Below are 19,840 nucleotides of genomic sequence, written 5' to 3' on the forward strand. Positions count from 1 at the left end.
GGCGCCCCCGCCGTGCAAACACACCGCTGTACTTTGAGGGGCCCTGTGCCAGTGCCAATGCCAACGAGTGGGCCCCCCCTGCTTGCTCAGGTTCACAGCACTTGCAAAGTTGAAATACTTACCTCTCCCTGCTCCACTGCCGTGACGTGGTCCAGATTTCCTGGGCCCACTAATTACTTGAACCAGCCCTACCCACCACAACTTTAGCCAAATGACCCCCAATTTCAAATGCCTTCCAATTATTATAAGGTAAATTATGCTTGACAAGCTTCATTAAGAAGAATGGATGGTTTTGACATTAAAATGGGCACTCTAGGTGTTTTCCTGGCCCCCACTCACTGCCGACTATGCTGCCCCATTGACTTGCATTGGGTTTCGTGTTTCGGTCGATCCCGACTTTACGTCATAATCGGCCGATTTCACTCGACCCGACTTTTGAGATAGTCGGGTTTCGCGAAACCCAGCTCGACTCTAAAAAGGTCAAGGTCGCTCAACTCTAGTTATGAATCTCAGAAAATGGTGACAAATATAAAAAAAAAATTTAGAAACAGCTAAGAATTTTTTATAAGCAGTGAATTTAAACAAAAAATGCTTTATAAACTTGGTACCACTGTAATCCATTGGTGGAATTTTTTTTTCAACATTTCAGTCTACTTGGAAAATTTTACCCCACTTTTCAGTACATTATTTGGCACAGAGAATAGAGTAATTCAAAAGTACAGCTTGTCCTGCAAAAACCTTGGCTTCATACAGCTATGCAAATGGAAAAAATATGAACAATGAAAAGGAAGGAGCAAAAATGAAAAACGGGGATTAAATAATGCAAAAAAAAATTAAGTTTATATGCCACTGAGTGCAAATGGAGATGGTAAAGAACCTTGGTGTGAGGAGAGTCTGGTCATACCCCTGGTATCTTCCAATAATCCCCAGTGGCATATAGATCCTAAGCCACAAGATCTCACAGTTACATCAGATGTTCTAACACTGATCCAGAGGTCTCAGTAGATGAGATCTGTATACATGTGGCCACATGCCGACTAGACATGTGCAGCCTCACTCAGTACAAGTGAATCGAGTGAGGCCCGAGCATGTCTAGTGGGAATGTGACCCGAAGTATGAAAATCGCATAGTTGCGGTAATATGACCACCCGCTCCCGGCATTGGAAAATCCTGACAGCACGTACTGTGGGAATTCACAAATCTGCAGTTTCAAAGTCTGCACTACTCCTTTAAGTAGCAAGATCTTGTGGCTCTATATGCTGCTAAGGATTATGAGAAGGTGTTCAAAAAGCAAACAGTGTACCAGCTCACTGAGTATAGACAGGCTTAAAACAGGGCACGGACCATGTTATTGTGTCGCATTCTAATGAAGATCCAAAAATGCACCTTTACTCCAGCCACATGGATGGAGCGTAAAATCTTCTTTATTGAATAACATCATAAAATGAAGTACAGCACTTATGCCTTTCGAGCGGTTAACCTGCTCTTAATCATGACATGATTATGGTAAAGTGCTAGTGGCATGATGGGATTCTACTTCCAGCGTTGAGTTCCGTTGAGTTTAATTACATATATTATTGGGTTTTTTTTAATGTTGCTAGGACCTCTTTATAAACTTTCAGATAGTATATTGAAGTGATGTGAAATTAATGTAATCTGTCAGCAAGTGTAGGAGTAAAACAGTTGGAAGTAGTGATTATACACCTGTGCTTTATAGAAAGAATTCACAAACATGAATGTAAATCAATGATGAAGATATGTATCTAAATAAACCAAAGACATTCGGTAACAAGCCGCCACCTGGAAAAAAAACACCAAATCTATTTATAACATTCGCAGCATTAATTTTCCAGTCCTGTTTTTCCTAATTCCTTTTGATTCATAAGTAAGCACTAGAGACAAGGCATTTCATTTTACAGCTTCATAATCTTGGGAAATAATAAAGTGGATGCATTGTTAAAGTTCATTCAATGCATGGCGCCTACAAAGAGTCATCCACGTTTACAAGGCAGTATGACTAAGTGGAGATGCTCGATTCTAAATGTGTAAAACATCTATGATTCATTATACACATTGACACAAATTACCACGGGGCACACAGTCATGTCGCATCAAAATCCTACAGAACGCGAGGCATTTATCAAACTAATGTGCACCTGTGTGCAATTAATTACCGAACTGTGTAGGCTGAGCCAAGGAAGACCTCTTTAAACGACGGAGGTTGAGTTGTAAAACCACTTCAAGTAAATGTTGGGGAATAGTTGCAATCATCTGTTTAACAAGATTTGCATGACTTACAATTGGATTTTCGTCATTTTACTCTGCAGCGTATTAATGACGTCTCTATGTTCGGCTCTAAATTCATTCAGTTTTGAATTAAAATCAGATTCATTTGAGATTGAGAACTTTCATCCGTCTACGGAGTTTAATAAAATCACCACTACTTACAAATTGCCACTGTAAAAAAAAACTGAACCTTACTTAAACTTATTAAAGGGAACCTGTGAACAGGTCTTTGCTATGTTATCAGAAAGCAGCATGATATAAAGGGGGGACCCTCATTCCAGCGATATGTCATTTGCTGGTCTGTATGCCGTAGTTTTGATGAAATCGTTGTTTTCTTTGCTGCAGATCTAGCAGTTCTCTGAATGCTGAGCTCTGTATAACTCCGCCCACACCACTGATTGGCAGCTTTCTGAGTACACTGTGTGGTGGGCGGGGTTACACAGGACAGATGGACTAGGTGTCATGAGACTACTAGTATTCCAGTGATAATCTCCTGTGGACAATACACTGATTTTATTGAAACAACAATACAGAACCCAGTAAGTGACACATCACTTGAATTAGGGTATCTGCCCCTATATCATTTTGTTTTGCCAACTAAGACCTTTCATAATTCGTTATACAATAACTAGTAGCCATTTACATGTGCTGGCATTTTGAGTAATTATATGTTAATATTTGTGTATACTGAAACAGCTGGAGTCCTTGTCAGGAATAAATCTTAATTCACTTTAACAGCTGAAAGTCACTCAAACATAATTTAAAACTACTCCTTACAGCCTCTCCGACATATTTTGCCTATTAAAGTTGGTTTTAACACTTGAGAAAGAAGCCAATGTGCATTTTTTAAGTAAAAAAAAATGCTAATTTATAATGTTAGATCAAGGATCTTAATTTTGCTTAGCGCAGAACAAAACTGTGAATTGTCTTTTCTGTCATGTTTCGCCAACCGGCATCATCAGGGGGATGAAAGTAATCTTCTTGATATAGCCTAATCCCCCAGATGATGTTGGCGGGCAAAATATGTTGGGGAGGCTATGAATGGTGTTTTTACATTTTTCAATACCAGCACATGTGGATGGCTACTGTCAGGCTGCTGCAGTGCAGTACAGCGCAACCTCCACCAGTGGGAGCTTGAGAGGAAAGTGAGACTGCACACACAGGACAGCAGAACAGACGCCACCAAGTCAGACAAGCCGAGTCAAAAGCACGAGATAGCACGACAGTATAATAGGATTAGACAGAAGGATAGTCAGAAGGTAGCCAGAGATCAGTAAACCAGAATGGGCAATATTCAGTACAATAGGGACAAACAGCAACGAAGTAAATAACCAAGCCAGGAGATCAGAACCGGAGAATCAAGCAGACAAACAGACTGAGAAATACTGGGAAAAGGGCAGACAGAGGGAGCTAACAGACACAGGACAAGTCAGGGTTCACAGCAGGGCAAATCAAGAGCTACCAGCAGGGTCAGGTTAACACACCGAAGGCAGAACTATAGCTGACACTGCCAGCAAGATTCATGGGAGCTAAATAGCAAACCTGAACCCAGAATGAGGCAGAGCAAAGTTAACTCTTGACATGACCTGTCCAGAAAAAAGGGCAGACACTAATAAACCCTGGAACGGATCATGACAGCTACTAGTGCTATTACAACAAATTGTTATTTCAAACCTGTGAAAGGTCATAATGAGTTGCACCAAATATTTGCAATATTTCAATAGCTGATCAGTCCTGCAACGTGGTTTTAATCAATTGTGTAGTATATATTATATAAAATGATTAGACTATTAATAGGAATAAATAAGTTTTACCTACAGTCCTGAGATAAATTATATTATTTCCTATGGTAATTTGTAAATAAGGGTGCTTCTCACAAAATTAGAATATCATCAAAAAGTTAAATTATTTCAGTTCTTCAATACAAAAAGTGAAACTCGTATAATAGATATTAGAGTCATTACCAACAGAGTGATCTATTTCAAGTGTTTATTTCTGTTAATGTTGATGATTATGGCTTATAGCCATATGTTATCCAATCACCAAACTCAGTCTTCAGGGTTTTAGTTTTTCAGAGAGCTGACTCAAGGACCTGGCATGTAGTCTCAGAGTGTGGGAGGTTAAGGTGATTATTTCTTCAAATAATGGAGAAAAATGTACAAAAAGATATGGGAACAATCACAATCGTTCCTTTTTGTAATGTGTTCCGTTGTTCTATTGTTTAGTGTTCGTGGACTCAAGGTTCATACTAATCAGAGGAGCACAACAGAGTTTCTCTCTAATGGATTCACTTGTTCAGGAATAAAACAATAGAAATAGAAAACACTCTTTATCACATGCCATATTACAAAACTATTCTCCTTTAGAAACACTGTTTCAAGGAGAAAATACTGCATCTCATGGAGACACATGGAGCGCACACAAACCTGTAATGTGCAACCATATAGGGTCCAAAAAGATGACAGATTAGTTAAAAAGTTGTTTAAATAATGGCACATTCGTCATGGATTGCATCAGTTTTTCCTTTTATTGAGCTACTAATTTTGATGTAAAGCACAAAGCGCTGTGGAATATGTTGGCACTATATAAATAAAATTATTATTGTTATTATTATTATTATTATTATTATTATTATGTAAGTGGAAAGGATGTCAAAGTTCTAGAATGCAAACCGGATTCAGATTTCACAACGCAAACTGCATGCTTTCTGTAACAGATCTTTTAAACCTGATGAACTTACTTTGAAATTCTTTGTCAGAAAAGCATTATACTCATAATATTAAAATAAGCATTTTTATCATTCCAAATAAAAAGGGAAAAAGCTCTTAAGACAAAAAGTATTTTATCATCCGTGATGTAATCAGCAACATAAAATGAATCAATAAATATCCCTTCTAGTGACAGAAGGGCTATCTCACAAAGAGTAATATTGAGAGACCAACTGGATATTAAAAACGTAACTGAGTGAGCAAATCAAATATATGAAAATATCAGATCCTGTGTTAAAATAACTTAAATTGGTGTCACTGATAGAATACCCTAGAGTCGTTGCTTCATATGACTGTCCACCTTCTTCATTCTGTACCGGGGGACATCAAAACTATCAAGATATAACTGTAAAACACAAGTTTTATCTACATAATTAAAACTCTTTAACCTAACTTGATACTGCGGGATGAGAGCTTGTTAGAATGCTCGCTGTATGATTGTTCGATGATTATCACCATGGGCAAACATACCAGTCATCGCTTCATGAACAAGCAAAATCCCTCAGTGACCTGCCCTCTAGTTTACATAATGAATATTATATTTATCTTGGGTAAAAAAAAACCTTCTGCAGGCAGGAATCGGCGGTGCAGCCTGATTGCACATGTACTGTGTATATAATGAATTTGTTTGCTGTTTTCCCGATATTCATAAAAAAAATCCATTTGACAATGGCGCCGGTCGCTCCTGCGCAGTAACAGCTATTGGTGATTCAATAGCTGCTACTGCGCAGGCGCTACCAGCGCCATTTTGAAATTTTTTTATTAAAAAAATTCACATTCAGCAGACAGGCAGCGGCGCCTGCGCTGTAGCATGATCATGAACCGATAGATGCTACTGCACAGGCGCCGCCGACGCGATCTTGGTGGAGACAATTTTTTTTTCTCTAGCAAAATGTGCCGTCATATTGTTTTTCAAAACATACCATATTCAGTATGTAAAATAGGGGGTAGGTCACTGAGGGGTCAATGACCTGTCATAAGTCATACAGATTAATACCTAATAAGGAAACCACATGTAGACCCCCCCCACAGGCCGCCCTGGAGCACGAGCATATAATTAACTAAAACCTAAAAATAAAGATTAAACAACCACAAGACGGATTTTATCACCCAAGATATCATTTTAATCAGTACAACGGTGCCGACCTGACACTGTCTGTAGGTTACTCACCACAATCTTGCTGACAGGTTCCCTTTAAACTGGAAAATGATGATAATTACAGTCAAAACAATTTAAGTTTTTTCATCTTCAAAAAAATCATGGATGCCTTACATTTTTTTACAATCAAGGTGAAAAAAAGTGCACTATTTTAAAAGACTGTCCTGGACAGTGTGTTTAAAGGGAACATGTCACGTGAAAAAAAAACGCTTTTCTCCTGCAGATATGGAGTAAATCTGCAGGTTAATAGCGTTCTGAAACTGCCCATTGCCCACATTTAGATCCCTGCTGCCCGGAGAAAATGAACCTTAATTCTCTCCGAAACATTTGGGTTTCAGTCATAGGGGCGGCACCAGCGCGGGTTCAGTCACTGCTGTATATAGAGAGTGGCAGCTGTAACCAACCCCCCGGCGCTGACTGACAGCTTACCCATCATTAGAGCTGGCTGTCAGTCAGTACAGGGGGGCGCTGTGAATGCAACATTTAGCAGCTTTGGTACAACCTTTTTGTCCAAAAATTATATATTTTTGAAAGAGTGCACATAGTACTCTATGTAAAAATCTGCTAAACAATGTATTGTATAACTGGTAGCTATGACAATGAACTGGCTGAATCAACTAGCTGAATTCTGGAAAAAAAAACTTAAAAGTTAATTATATTTCCGTTCAGTAAGAATATATTTCCCAGACAATTCATTACCATGGATACACACAGCACATGAAATACCAAGCCAGACATTTTTTCAGCAGACTAAGAATATTCTATAATTAAATAAAAGGACAGTACAAGTTTACTAAGCAGTGTATCCTACTCGTATGTGGACGGCATGGACTGTACTTCTACATACCAACACAGTAATATGTAACCGCTGCAGTCAGTTATTGGCTGCAGGGGGCCTACTGCAACTGGTGATTGGCTGCCAAAATCATATGTTCCTTTTCGAGGATTTCATCACTACAGCGGGAAGTCAAGACTGGTCAGGAATCAAGCAAAGGTTGAACAGGGGCGGCAGGAAATCATTGAGGTAAGTATTACATTTTGATTTTTGCCTACTTCCACCCTCCACCTCTAAAAAAAATGAAAGTGTTTCACCCCTTAAATTAGCTTCTAAGAACTATAAAATCTATTAAATCCCAGTTATTGCAGTTGCTATAACACACACACCTCACTGAATTATTAATGCAGACAAGAACCTAACAACGTACGTACCTTCGATGTGGCAGCAGTCACGGAACTTTTAAAAAAGCAAAACACCGGCTTGCTGCTACTATTTTTCTGTTTTGTATAGAAGGAACATAAAAAATTAAGTGCATTTTCTTATAAACATTCAAAAAGTAAAAAAAAAAAAATTTGTGTGCAATTAGTAGGCTAGGAAAGTAGTGTAGGAAAGCCAGGGTTAAATCCTAGCACTACAGGTCCTGATTAAGTGCACCTAGATAGCTATGACTAAAACCAGGCCATGTGTCCACTGGTCGGTCAGCTGGGGGAGCTGACCAGAGTGAGTTGTGTTGGAGCTGGAGAGACAAGCCAGAATCTCTGTGACAGGAGACTGTGCAGGCCATGTGCACCAAACTGCAAGTGTCACTGGTTGCTATGGACTACAGATGTTTTGTGAGACCGAACTGAGACTAACTCAGCTCTGCCTGAGTAGCCAGAGTCCGTATTGTTTAGTTAGCGCCTGGACAAGGCTAGGGATTGTGTGTCTATGGTTTTGTTTTTGGTACTGTGCAACCAGTGAAAAAAAAACTATTCATTTTTTTTATATAAAAACCCTTTGGCTTCAAGTTCCAAGTGGCTTCAAAAGAGTGAACCTCACCAGCTTGAGGGCCTTTTTCTGCTGCTACCTAATAAGACTCATTATGCAGCCCAAACCCTGCCAGACCCTGCCCCAAAATGGATCAATGTGGCAGGGAGAGATTATAGCACACTTACTTAAATTGTAAGGTAAAAAGTTACTTTGCTAGAACCGGGAGAAAATGTGACCTTTTGAGAAACAATTTTCAAGCTGTGCCATGCTTCAATATGTTGGGTGAATGCATATCAGAAATGTTCATTATCTTAGACTGCGATTACATGCAATGGACAAGCTCATGGCCAAAAACTCCAGAGGGCCTGAATTATTATTAATGTGATTATTATACTGCATATTTAGAATTACAGTACTTAATTTTTTCAGAATGACAGTTGTGTTACCATCAAAACGTTCAATGAATTGTAACTGCCACATGGTTTTGTGGGTGAAACAATTGTTTCCCTGCTAAATTAATTGATTCTTGAACAAGAAGGTCAAGAGCCGCAGCGGCTCAGTCCCACTGCATGTAACATAGTAACATAGTAACATAGTTAGTAAGGCCGAAAAAAGACATTTGTCCATCCAGTTCAGCCTATATTCCATCATAATAAATACCCAGATCTACGTCCTTCTACAGAACCTAATAATTGTATGATACAATATTGTTCTGCTCCAGGAAGACATCCAGGCCTCTCTTGAACCCCTCGACTGAGTTCGCCATCACCACCTCCTCAGGCAAGCAATTCCAGATTCTCACTGCCCTAACAGTAAAGAATCCTCTTCTATGTTGGTGGAAAAACCTTCTCTCCTCCAGACGCTGCCTTAATGAAAAACTGCACAAACAATGAAAGATCAATTTGGGATGATTTTAGTTCACTGTTTTTGTACAATTTTTGTCTTTATGTATTAATGTTTTTGTTTTAAAGAGTAAAACACAATTTGTTTTAATAAAATAATGCAATAAATCATATGAACATAATGTTTCAACAGGTTTGCACAATATGTAATTTTTCTTAAACACTTTCATCACTCTGTTCTGTAAAAAAAAAACCTGTTCTACAAACTCAATATGTGCTCTTACTATTGTGCATATCAAAATAAAAATTCTTGTTGGCTAGCAGAGTTTTTTCTTCATAGTAGGTGTTTAGTCTTGAACTAGTGTCAAGTCTATCTTCACCACAGATGTCGACAGGGCGCCCATACTTCACACAAACCATGGAGGAGCCCCAGAGGGGACCTCTGTTTTCTTTCTACTTGGACCAATTTGTGTTTGATTCCCCCCTCTCTTAACTGAGGTTTGACAAAGACCCAGATAGGGTCGAAACGTTACCTTGTTTTCACTTATTTGTTCTCCCTCTGGTGATCATTCATTACTAGTGTTGAGTGATACCTTCCGATATTCAAAGGTATCGGTATCTGATGGTATTGGCCGATATCCAAAAAATATCGGATATCGCCGATACCTATACCCGATACCAATGCAAGTCAATGGGACACAAATATCGGAAGGTATCCTGGATGGTTCCCAGGGTCTGAAGGAGAGGAAACTCTCCTTCAGGCCCTGGGATCCATATTCATGTAAAAAATAAAGAATAAAAATAAAAAATATGGATATACTCACCCCTTCGAAGGACCCTGGCTGTCACCGCTGCGAGCGTCTGCCTCCGTCCCTAAGAATGCAGTGAATGAAGGACCTTTGATGACATCGCGGTCAGGTGACCGGTCACTTGACCGCTCACGTGACCGTGATGTCATGGAAGGTCCTTCACTCACTGCATTCTTAGGAACAGAGGCAGACACTAGCAGCGGTGACAGCCAGGGTTCGCCAGAGGGGTGAGTATATCCATATTTTTTATTTTTATTCTTTATTTTTTACATGAATATGGATCCCAGGGCCTGAAGGAGAGTCTCCTCTCCTCCAGACCCTTGGAACCATACACACCGCTCACGCCGATTCCGATTTCCGATATCGCAAAAATATCGGAACTCGGGATTGGAATTCCGATACAGCAAATATCGGCCGATACCCGCTACTTGCAGTATCGGAATGCTCAACACTATTCATTACCTGAACATGCAATAAACACAAACTCTTTATTGCAATTCTACAAGTCTCGTTGAGTGCAGCTGTTCTCCCCCTTGGTTAAAAAAGAAAACACAGTAGTTTGACAATAAATGGCTTCACCCAACCACTAACCATGAGTGGAGAAAAACGTGGTGCTGTCATTCATATTCTGTAAAAAAAAAGGCCAAGAAAGCAAAAATTCTGCCAGGGTATGTAAACTTTTGTGATTTACTTTGTTTGGATGAGAAGATGAATATAAGAGCGGTTTCAGATGGACTTGTTAAAATTGGGCCAGTCATGCCTGCAAATCACCCTGTGTGTTCCATGTGTGGCTCTATGTGCTGATTTGGAATGAAACTGAAAGGGAGTTTAGATATTTGAAAAAACTTTTTGACAGTGAGAGTGATCAATGAGTGGAACAGGCTGCCACGAGAGGTGGCGAGTTCTTCAATGGAAGTCTTCAAACAGAGGCTGGATAGATATCTGCCTGAGATGGTTTAGTGAATCCTGCATTGAGCAGGGGGTTGGATATGATGACCCTTGAGGTCCCTTCCACCTCTAACATTCTAGGATTCGATGATCTGCATCACAAATGGCTGCGGGAGCTGCCTTCTATAAAATGCTCTACTCTAGGCTGTAAGATTGTAAAATGGACCAGAATAGTGCTGGCTGTGATGTTATTCCACAAACACCATAAGTCTGTATAGAAAATTGCTCCAGGTCATTGGCACATAGGCTAATATTGGTCAGTGCGCGGTCCATGTGCACAACGAGTAGTAATCAGCATACCAGAGAACGATTCTCCACATGGACAACTGTCAATAAGTTGGCCAACACTAGTTTAAAACGATATCCCTCTGAATTGAAGTGATCTTTTTTGTACCCTGCATGCCAATCTATCCTTATTTCTTTTTTTTATTTTGATGAAATGAAGCAATGAAAAATCTTGAGTGCAATGATAGACATAAATGTCCAACAAAGAAAAAATGAAGTGCACTTACCCGTATATGCTGGTCACAATAATTTATTCGGACATGATACAAAACGTGCAGGGAGGGATGTGAAAAAAGCGGACAACGGCCGTTTCGTGCTTCAGCGTTGAAGTGCTGAGGCACGAAACGGCCATTGTCCGCTTTTTTCACATCCCTCCCTGCACGTTTTGTATCATGTCCGAATAAATTATTGTGACCAGCATATACGGGTAAATGCACTTCATTTTTTCTTTGTTGGACTATCATGTTGCACTTCGGAGGCTGCACCCCATAAGGTATTTGGCTCTCTTATCAGTTTGGGTTGTTACACAGAATCCAACTAGATAGCAGCGGTGCGGGGGTTTTCTTTTCTTTTTATTACTATAGACATAAATGTATAAAGTGTAAATTAATAGCCGAACATATGAAAATGGCCTTCAAACCAAGGAATTAAAGGGTCATTATTTATTATCTTATCAACAAGCCCAAGTTGTTATTAAGTGACATTCAGCTTCGTATGATGCAAGTAGGAGCTTTGTATTGAAATTGTAATAAACAGTTTTTATGAAAAGTGCATAATAAAGAAAAAAGTGCAAAAAGTTATTTGTTTGGCAAAGACCCATTTACACACACAAATAGTGGATGCAAAACTGAAATTCAAGAATATGATGGTCAAACAAACAAAACATTTCCAGCAATGCCTTATGTACAAGTAGATGGCTTGAAAACAATCATGACGAAATAGAAACATGACTTCTTTCCAAAAAGGTTGTATGTGGTATCGAACTTAAGCCCCATTTACTTAAATTGACCTGAGCAGCAATAATGGACAAATTCCATGCACAGATGTGGCAGGTAGTTGGAAGGAAGTGGCCATATTTTTCTATCCTTTACAACCTCTTCCCAAGACTTGATACCATACAACTATAAAATTAAATGGAGTAAACGTTTATTAGAATTATTACTCCCAATAGAAGGGACTCAAAGAAATGAAATGTAGGTTGAACACAACGCATCCAGGTTTGACAAAAACAAACATCTTTCCATGGCTGAATGTTATGCTCATGTGGCCAATGGGGTAGACTGTGTTGGCAACATTTTAAGTAAAAAAAGACATAACAAATCTGTAGACCTAACCAAGGTTGGCAGAAAAAGGACCACGCAGTCAAAACAAGTCTGATTATTTTTACCAGTAGGATTTCTGAAATGTTCACTGCAATGGTCCATGTTTCCCTAGTGAAAATACTCTTCCATTTTATAGCTCAAAACAATTTAATCCAAAACTGAAAATAAGCCTCAAAATTCTCAATCAAAAGTATCATATTTTTTTTGTTTCTACAGATTCCACGTGGGCCTACTGTATGTGTCTCTGTGGTTAGAGACTACAAGCTCTATAGTTTGATCCTGCAGTCCTTGATGATGTGTAATTCTTCTAGCTAGTGTGCATTTGATATGTTTGAAACAGTAGTGATAATGGCAGAAAGTTTGACTACGTGGTAAGTTTTGTAGTCTGTTACTAAGGAGTCACATGGGTCTTCATAGAAGATCTCAACTGTTAAAATAAGTTTAACTTAATCTGATTGAAGAGTTGTTTCTATTTTTTCTTTGGTCCTACAGAAATGATAACAAAGGTGTAAATACCCTTTACATTTTTTTTTTTTGAACCGCGACGCTTTACCCTTTACATTTAAATTTATTCCAATTCTGTAAAAAGCCACTTGTTTGCATGTAAATCTGATAAAAATTATATTCTGGAAATATGTTTGTTTTGCAAACAATTGGTTCTGTGGTTCAGATATTCTTTGTTCATTTTCCAGGTCCTCTTATCAAAGCTATTATCAGGGACTCTCACACACGTAAACCCTCTAATTAGCTGTTATCTGCCAAGAACCCAAAGAATAAATGTTCCTTTTTTTTGCATGAAACACTGAGAACTACAAGGCACTCAATGAAAAGAAATGTATAATTATTGTTTCTATATATTTTTCCTTTTTAACTTTACATATAAGCTACAGAGACAAATCCAAAATTAAGCAAACAACCTCCCTTAAGGGGGTCCCATATGCTTATCTAAATATTGCTCGTAAAACTGAATTTTGAGATCAATGTCCAAACTGCCTCTATATACCTGCAAAACAAAAACATTTCCATCCCCATTAGTTGCCACGATCATAAAGCATAATAAAGTTATAGCATCTGAGTGTATGAGCGATAGTTATCAAACAAACAGAACTCCTTGAAATAGAGCAAGACCGCAACACAGCATCATCTCAACAAGAACACTCCTTAAAGAAAAATGAGTCATTTGGAAGCACGTCTTATACAAGTGGGTCATCTCTATTGCACGCTAGTAATAATGCTAAGCACATCACATACAATCATTAATAGTATGGTCTAGGATACTCACATTCCTTGCAGACGTTGGACCATTTTGTCATTTGATTCCTTTTTTTTAATTTTGGAAGAAGTATACCGATTCTCCAGGGATTCAGACGCTGTAGAATCCATTGCATGTGTCTTAAGGTGCAACACTTACATTGACAGTAAGTCCCGCCACCAAGCAAAAGCATTCCTTAGTCCATTGTATGTCAGTAAACCAAGTCATGTAAGAAGAAGCGATTCTAGAACCTAGTCCATGAATGAAAAGAAGGGGTTTAAAAGGTTACAAAAAAAACCCTTTTCTTCCCAACAGATATTAACTTAATGGATAATCCCACTATTTTGTCTCCCGTGAAATTGTGCAGTTGAAACTATCCTCCTGCTCTGATAAGTATGAGCAGCGTAAGATGGTAAGAATACCCTGCCTGCCAGTACGCTCAAGCACTTCCCACATGCAGTTCAGTTTTACAGTTGTGCTCACTGAAGCACAAAAGCACTTTGCAATATCCAAGGATTCATTGTCATTTAGAATAAAGGAGAATTACTTAAGCCCTCCACGAGAGACAGATTTGGGGTGGGGAAAATAAAAATACTAAAGGAGGAATACGAAAAAAAAAAAAAAAAGAAAAGGAAAAAATAGCCAAAAGTATCAAACATCCGGGACAAGACCCACTTTTCTATGTCTTATATGCAGATGGGAAACAAAGTGTTAATGGATGGATTTGCGCTATTACAATGATCTATTGCTAACCCCGGTGGACAGACGTGCTTGCATCAGCTGGTCATGAAATCATTGTATGATTATTCATCTTTTCTTAGCATCACCACGCAGTAGGTAAATGTCACTCACACCAATAATCACTGTTGCAGCTGCCACATACTGTACACCACTCATCCACTAAATCCTTTAGGTCATGCAGCGAAAAAGAGAATAGCAAGTAGTTCAAGCTAAAAAAAAAGTCTGTATGAGTCAGAAGGGCTTTGAAATTACATATTAATGGTGCCAAAACTTTGCATTTGTTTTCCACCTGATGCGTGGAGCATAGAAAAAAGTGTTGGCAGAATCATTAAAGGAATAACACACATTGTGCTCAATGAAATCACCTGCACAACAGTGAAGGCCACTGGTATAAATCTAGATGCATCTGTAGCTAAAAAGGTGTATAAGAACAATAAACCTAAAAAGTGAAGTAGTAAACACTATAAAGCAATCAGGATGGGCATATCTCTTTTTTACCAGCTCAAAGTTTTGGTCAAAGCTATGGAATCGAAGTAAATGAAAGACACTTCATAGGCAATTTATGCCCATCTTGATTGACAGTTTAACGTAATGCTTGGCACACCTGGTGCCTACTAATTTAAGTCTTTATGCATTCAACTTTTTAGGTCCATTTTTGTAGGATTTTTTTGGGTAAACCATTTCATTGCTAATTTGCCAAGAGAAAAAAACAAATGGCCTCCACTATCATCCTCCATCATCACAACCTTATGGGTCCACGGTCTCATAAATGTCTAAGTTGTGCCTTGATTTCTTCGCTGACCTATCCAACTCACTCACTGATGAACTTTCTGGTAGGCATTTGCCATCTTCACTTGATAATTTAATTTCTCTTCCCACTCTAGTAGTCTTACATTTTACAGAAAGGTCAAGAAAAAAGCTCAAGATACCATGTCCTACCTACCAGAACATCTTCAAAATCTCCTCCCAAACAGGCCACACTGGAACTCATTCAAATTGATAAGAATAAATTGTCACAGCCCCAAAGATCCTGTCACTTATTTGAAGGACTTTGTCTATACGGCGTTTAAAAGACTGAAAACTCCTTTTGTTTTATTTGTGGATCAGTCTGAAGCTAATTCTCTATGAATGGCTCCACAATTCCTGGTAGTCATATCCAACATCAAAGTGAGAAAGTAACTCTTTAGATTTCAACGTTATACCTAAAAGACTTTTTTTTAGAGTTGCCACTTTCTCACACATCAGTGTTCCTGGGACTTTCGGGACTGAGGCTCAAACTTCGGTCATTGATTGGTCGCCGTCCAGATCTCCCATTATGGATCATTTTGCTTTCATAATTGCCTCAACGTCTCTGAAACTTTGCTCTGCCTTCAGTTTACCAGCTAATTACCATGACATTGCAGATGCTTTTTCTAAATAGGAAACCAAGAGACTACCTTCATATCAGCTGTTTGACTGCTCCATTTCCCGTCTTCCACGTGCTGAACCACCCAGAGGGAGAATTTATCATCCATTTCTCCATGAGACTGATAAAATATCAACATACATTGAAGAGAATCTGGAGAGGGGGTGCAACACCATACATTTCATTCATTCATGGAAATCAAGGCACACCTTAGACAGTTATCCAAAAATCTTCAAATCAGGCCAATGCTGGCTTATTTTTTCTAAAAAGGAAAGATAGGTCTCCAAGATTGAGCATAAACTTTTGGGCTCTGAATAAAATCATGTTTAAAGATTGGTATCCATTGCCCGATATCAATTAATTACTTGACAAGAATAAAGGTTCTACCATCTTCACCAAGTAAGACTTGCATGCAGCCTATAATCTAATCTGCATTAAAGAAGGTGACGAATGGATGAATGTGATAAACACCCATGATGGGTGATGATCACTATTTATTTTTTTACTCACTTATACACCTCCATTAATTTCCACAGTGATTTACAGACATCATCATTCTCACTGTCCCAGTTGGGGATCACAATCTAAACTCCCTATCAGTATGTCTTTGGTGTATGGGAAGAAACTGGAGTATCCAGAGGAAACCCATGCAAACATAGGGAGAACATACAAACTCTTTAATTCTTCCAGGAACTTAAATATTGTATTCCACTACTTGTGTCCTACATTATCCTGATGTCAACAGGTTATTTTTCTTTGAAGTGATTGCCTCTGCAATTGGCATGAGAGCATTTCTATAGGAATAATTCCACTGGATCAAGAAATCATCCCTGTAGATTCTCATCCAAGGCATTTTCTCCAACAGAATGGAATTATTCCATTGGTGTCCTTGAGTTCTTAGCTATAAAATTAGCTCTTGAGGAATGATGACATCTACTTCAAGGAGCTCAGTTTCATCTATACTGATCATAAAAATCTGTAATAACTTTAGTTAGCCCATAGGTTGAAACTCTGCCATGCTTGTTGTTCACTATTCTTCCTACGGTTTCACTTCATCCTCACCTGATGAGAAAAAACCCAGGGCTGATGCCCTATCCTGGCCCTTTGATCCTTGTGATGACTCTGAAGATGCACCATCACTTCTAATTGAATCTCAACTTATCATAGCTACCATCTCTCCTTTTTCCAGTTCTCTACCTGAATTGCATTCTCTAGTCTCAAAAGCACTCTGCCAGAAAGTCTTATCTTGGACCATTCTCTTCTCTGCTCAATCAAACTATTGAACTCCTTTCTCATTTCTACTGAATGTGTAGCATCTTGGCTTAAGTGTGCAGTTCAAACCCTCATGTCAAGTGCCTTTTGGTCCTTTTTGGCCTAAAGAGCACAAGAGCCCTGGACTGAGATTTCTATAGACCTTGTTACAGATCTACCTAAAGTGCAAGGGTTCACTCCTACCTGGGTTGACGTGGACCTTTTCTCCAAGATTACTAATTTTGCTCCATTATCAAGATTTCCATCTGCTCCACGGTAAGTCCAAGTATTTCTCAAACAAATTTTCAAGGTCAATGGTCTCCCAAGATGCATAGTCTCTGACCATGGTATAAAATTTTTCTAAGTACTGAAGTGTACTCTGCAAAAAATCTCCTTAGACTTTTTCACAGTTTATCACCCCCAAAGAAATGGTAATACTGAGTCAATCAATCCATTGAACAATATCTACAATTTTTCTCCACCTCCCATCAGCATACAGCAATTGGCTTGATTTGCTTCTGGAGCGCACCCAAGGGCTAGGGTACTCGGTACTGGGTCCTTCGGTTTTCAAGGGGGATGTCACGGTGGCTGACCCGGTCTGTGCTCCTCGGGAGGTCCGTTGATAAAAGGGGAAAGGTCTTTAAAGGGGAAATGTTCGTGACGCCACCTGTGGTACTCGGTCAGGGTGACCGACGCTGCAAAATCCAGAGTCCCCTTATCCAGGTGGAAATCAGTAGCCTTCCTCTAGCGCCTGGGTGTTGTAGTACCTTCCTGCTGAGCTTCTCGGTAAGGTCCTCACAACTGATGTAGATGTTCTAGATGTTATGTCTTTCTCTCTGTCCCCCAGATGGATAGGAATAACCAGTATGACTGATGGCCTGAGGCTTTTTACAGGGACTCTAGCACGCCCCAGCCCCCACAAGTTGCCACCGTGCCTCCTGGGTATAGGTCAGGCAGGTAACGTGGAGTTAGCTGTCCTGCCGGTCTCTGGAGCAAGGCATGGAGACGATTGCTCCCTCGGTGTTCCGGCTACCGGATCCTGCGCCTCAGAAGAAGGCAGCCTGTGTAGGGCAGAACTCCTTCTGGTTTCCTCTCCTTTTGCTATGACTTCGTTTCTCACCCTCTACAGTACAATTTACTGTTCTTGTCTCTTTCTTAGGATGCTGCCCCTCGTGGGGCAGGCGCAGCTCTGTGGCCTTCTGCAGCCCCAATTCCTTCATGTGTCCAAATGAAAATTTTGGTGAAAAGTCCTCTTTAAGGACATACATTGTCATCTGATAGAATGGATATGTGAAAAGTCACATGCTCTATATCTATTCTTGGTGATTTCTTTGAATAATACACATTTTTACAACAGCAGAATATTAGTGCTCTGTTCAAAAATACTTTATTTCAGCTTTTGTAAGGAGCATATATTCCAATCAACATGTTTTTGAACACTTTTTTACATGCTATTGTTAATATTTTTAAACCCTTGAATAAAAAATCTGCCTAGTTATAAAACAATTTGGGCTGTATCCTATTCCCTACACAAATAGGCAGATTTGCCCTTCTGGAGTGTTAGAAATTGGACTGCAATCCTATGTCCTATTGGTTTTCACTACTTTTAAAAGTATTTTAAGAATAATTTAATAGAAAATTAAATGACTTAAAATAAAAATTCTTACTTGTCAAAATAATAGAACTTTTGATTGACAAAGTATTTTAGTGTTTTTGACTCCAAGAACACAAAAACAAAAGGGGCAGAATCCTTTGACTGGAACACCGTGCCACTTAGACTCTGATCAGCTTTTCATGGGAGAGGGGGTGTTACAATGTACTTTTTTGCATCTTCATTCTAGAAATCAGTGGTAGTTTCAGCACCTCAACACTCATTAATCACATCACATGACATAGCAGCTGACTTTAAAATAAAACAGGTACACTTTAAAGATTTAAGGCACTTGGAATCCAATCCAATCCTGTTATCCAATACAGTTCACGATAAAAATGGCTGGTGTATGTAAAAAGTACAATTGGTCCCGCAAAAAAAAACAAGAACTCATACAACTATGTCAGTGATAAAAAAAAGTTATGGCTCTCGGAAGAAGTGGAGGAAAAGTGGAAAAACAAAAAGTATGGAGTTAAAAATAGATCATCAATATCGTATTCTGGACAACTCTTTTAAGAAAAAATAAATATCTATTATGTTTGCTTTATACTTATCACTAAACACAAAACAGTCTAACCCTGATCTTCATGTTGGTGCCATCTGTATATACTGTATTTATAAGTCAAGCTGCTATTTTTCTACAAAGGCTTCTGTTTTTTCAGCATGAAAATCTGCTAAGCCATTTCAATTTATGATAAATCCTTGTGCTACAGAGTGTTATTATGGATTTTAGTAACTTTAGAATAGCAACCTATTTTTTATGTGGCAATGGTCGGCACATAAAATGTTTTAAAGTGACTCTTATTTTGGGCAGTAGAAAACGAAGATTTTTATTTGATAGGATGACTTTACACATAAGCTTTCTTCTGTTTTTATTGTAGAGTGACCTAGATTTACCAGAGTCCATTAATGCCAAGTTGATGTTGCAGTCAGTTAAAATAAATGTACATTATGCTGAAAGCTTTTACCGGATTATGATGGAATATCTCATTGATGTCCTGTAGAAAAACAAAAACCTGTTCTTTTTATGGGCTAATGAATACTTGAATGCTAATGTCTATGTGTGTAATATATGTGTGCATTCTATTTATGCATGTGTGTAATACATGTGTGCATTCTAGTTATACGTGTGTACATTCTATTTACATATATTGAAGAAAACAGCTGCACTCAGGTTTTGGATTTTTGAATGCATAAAAAAAGGCAAAAGTTTGTTCAAGTCACCACAATATTAAGGCAAATTAGAGAAGGTCTCCGTAATAGATTTAAAGTAGGTAGTAGGTTTAAAGTTGGTAAAGTTTCGACTCCTTGATGGGTCTTTATCAAACCTCACTAGAAAACAAGTATACACATAATTAGGGATGGAGCAAAAGG

The 19,840-nt window shown here is 38.8% G+C and overlaps 1 protein-coding gene across 2 annotated transcripts in view; it reads right to left on the reverse strand.

Annotated features, from left to right (window-relative positions):
- Positions 1-13,819, reverse strand: part of PDE1A (phosphodiesterase 1A) — a 372,143-nt gene extending 358,324 nt beyond the window's left edge. Inside the window, exon 1 of one of the 2 annotated variants that reach the window (XM_069733240.1) lies at positions 13,449-13,819. In XM_069733240.1, coding sequence (XP_069589341.1) covers positions 13,449-13,549 — 101 coding nt within the window. In that variant the 5' untranslated portion in view covers positions 13,550-13,819. The remainder of the gene's footprint in view (positions 1-13,448) is intronic. The other variant, XM_069733238.1, reaches the window with a different exon arrangement.
- Positions 13,820-19,840: the final 6,021 nt, after the last annotated feature.

This window comes from Ranitomeya imitator, chromosome 7, assembly GCF_032444005.1.
Source record: "Ranitomeya imitator isolate aRanImi1 chromosome 7, aRanImi1.pri, whole genome shotgun sequence".
Lineage (NCBI taxonomy): Eukaryota > Metazoa > Chordata > Amphibia > Anura > Dendrobatidae > Ranitomeya > Ranitomeya imitator.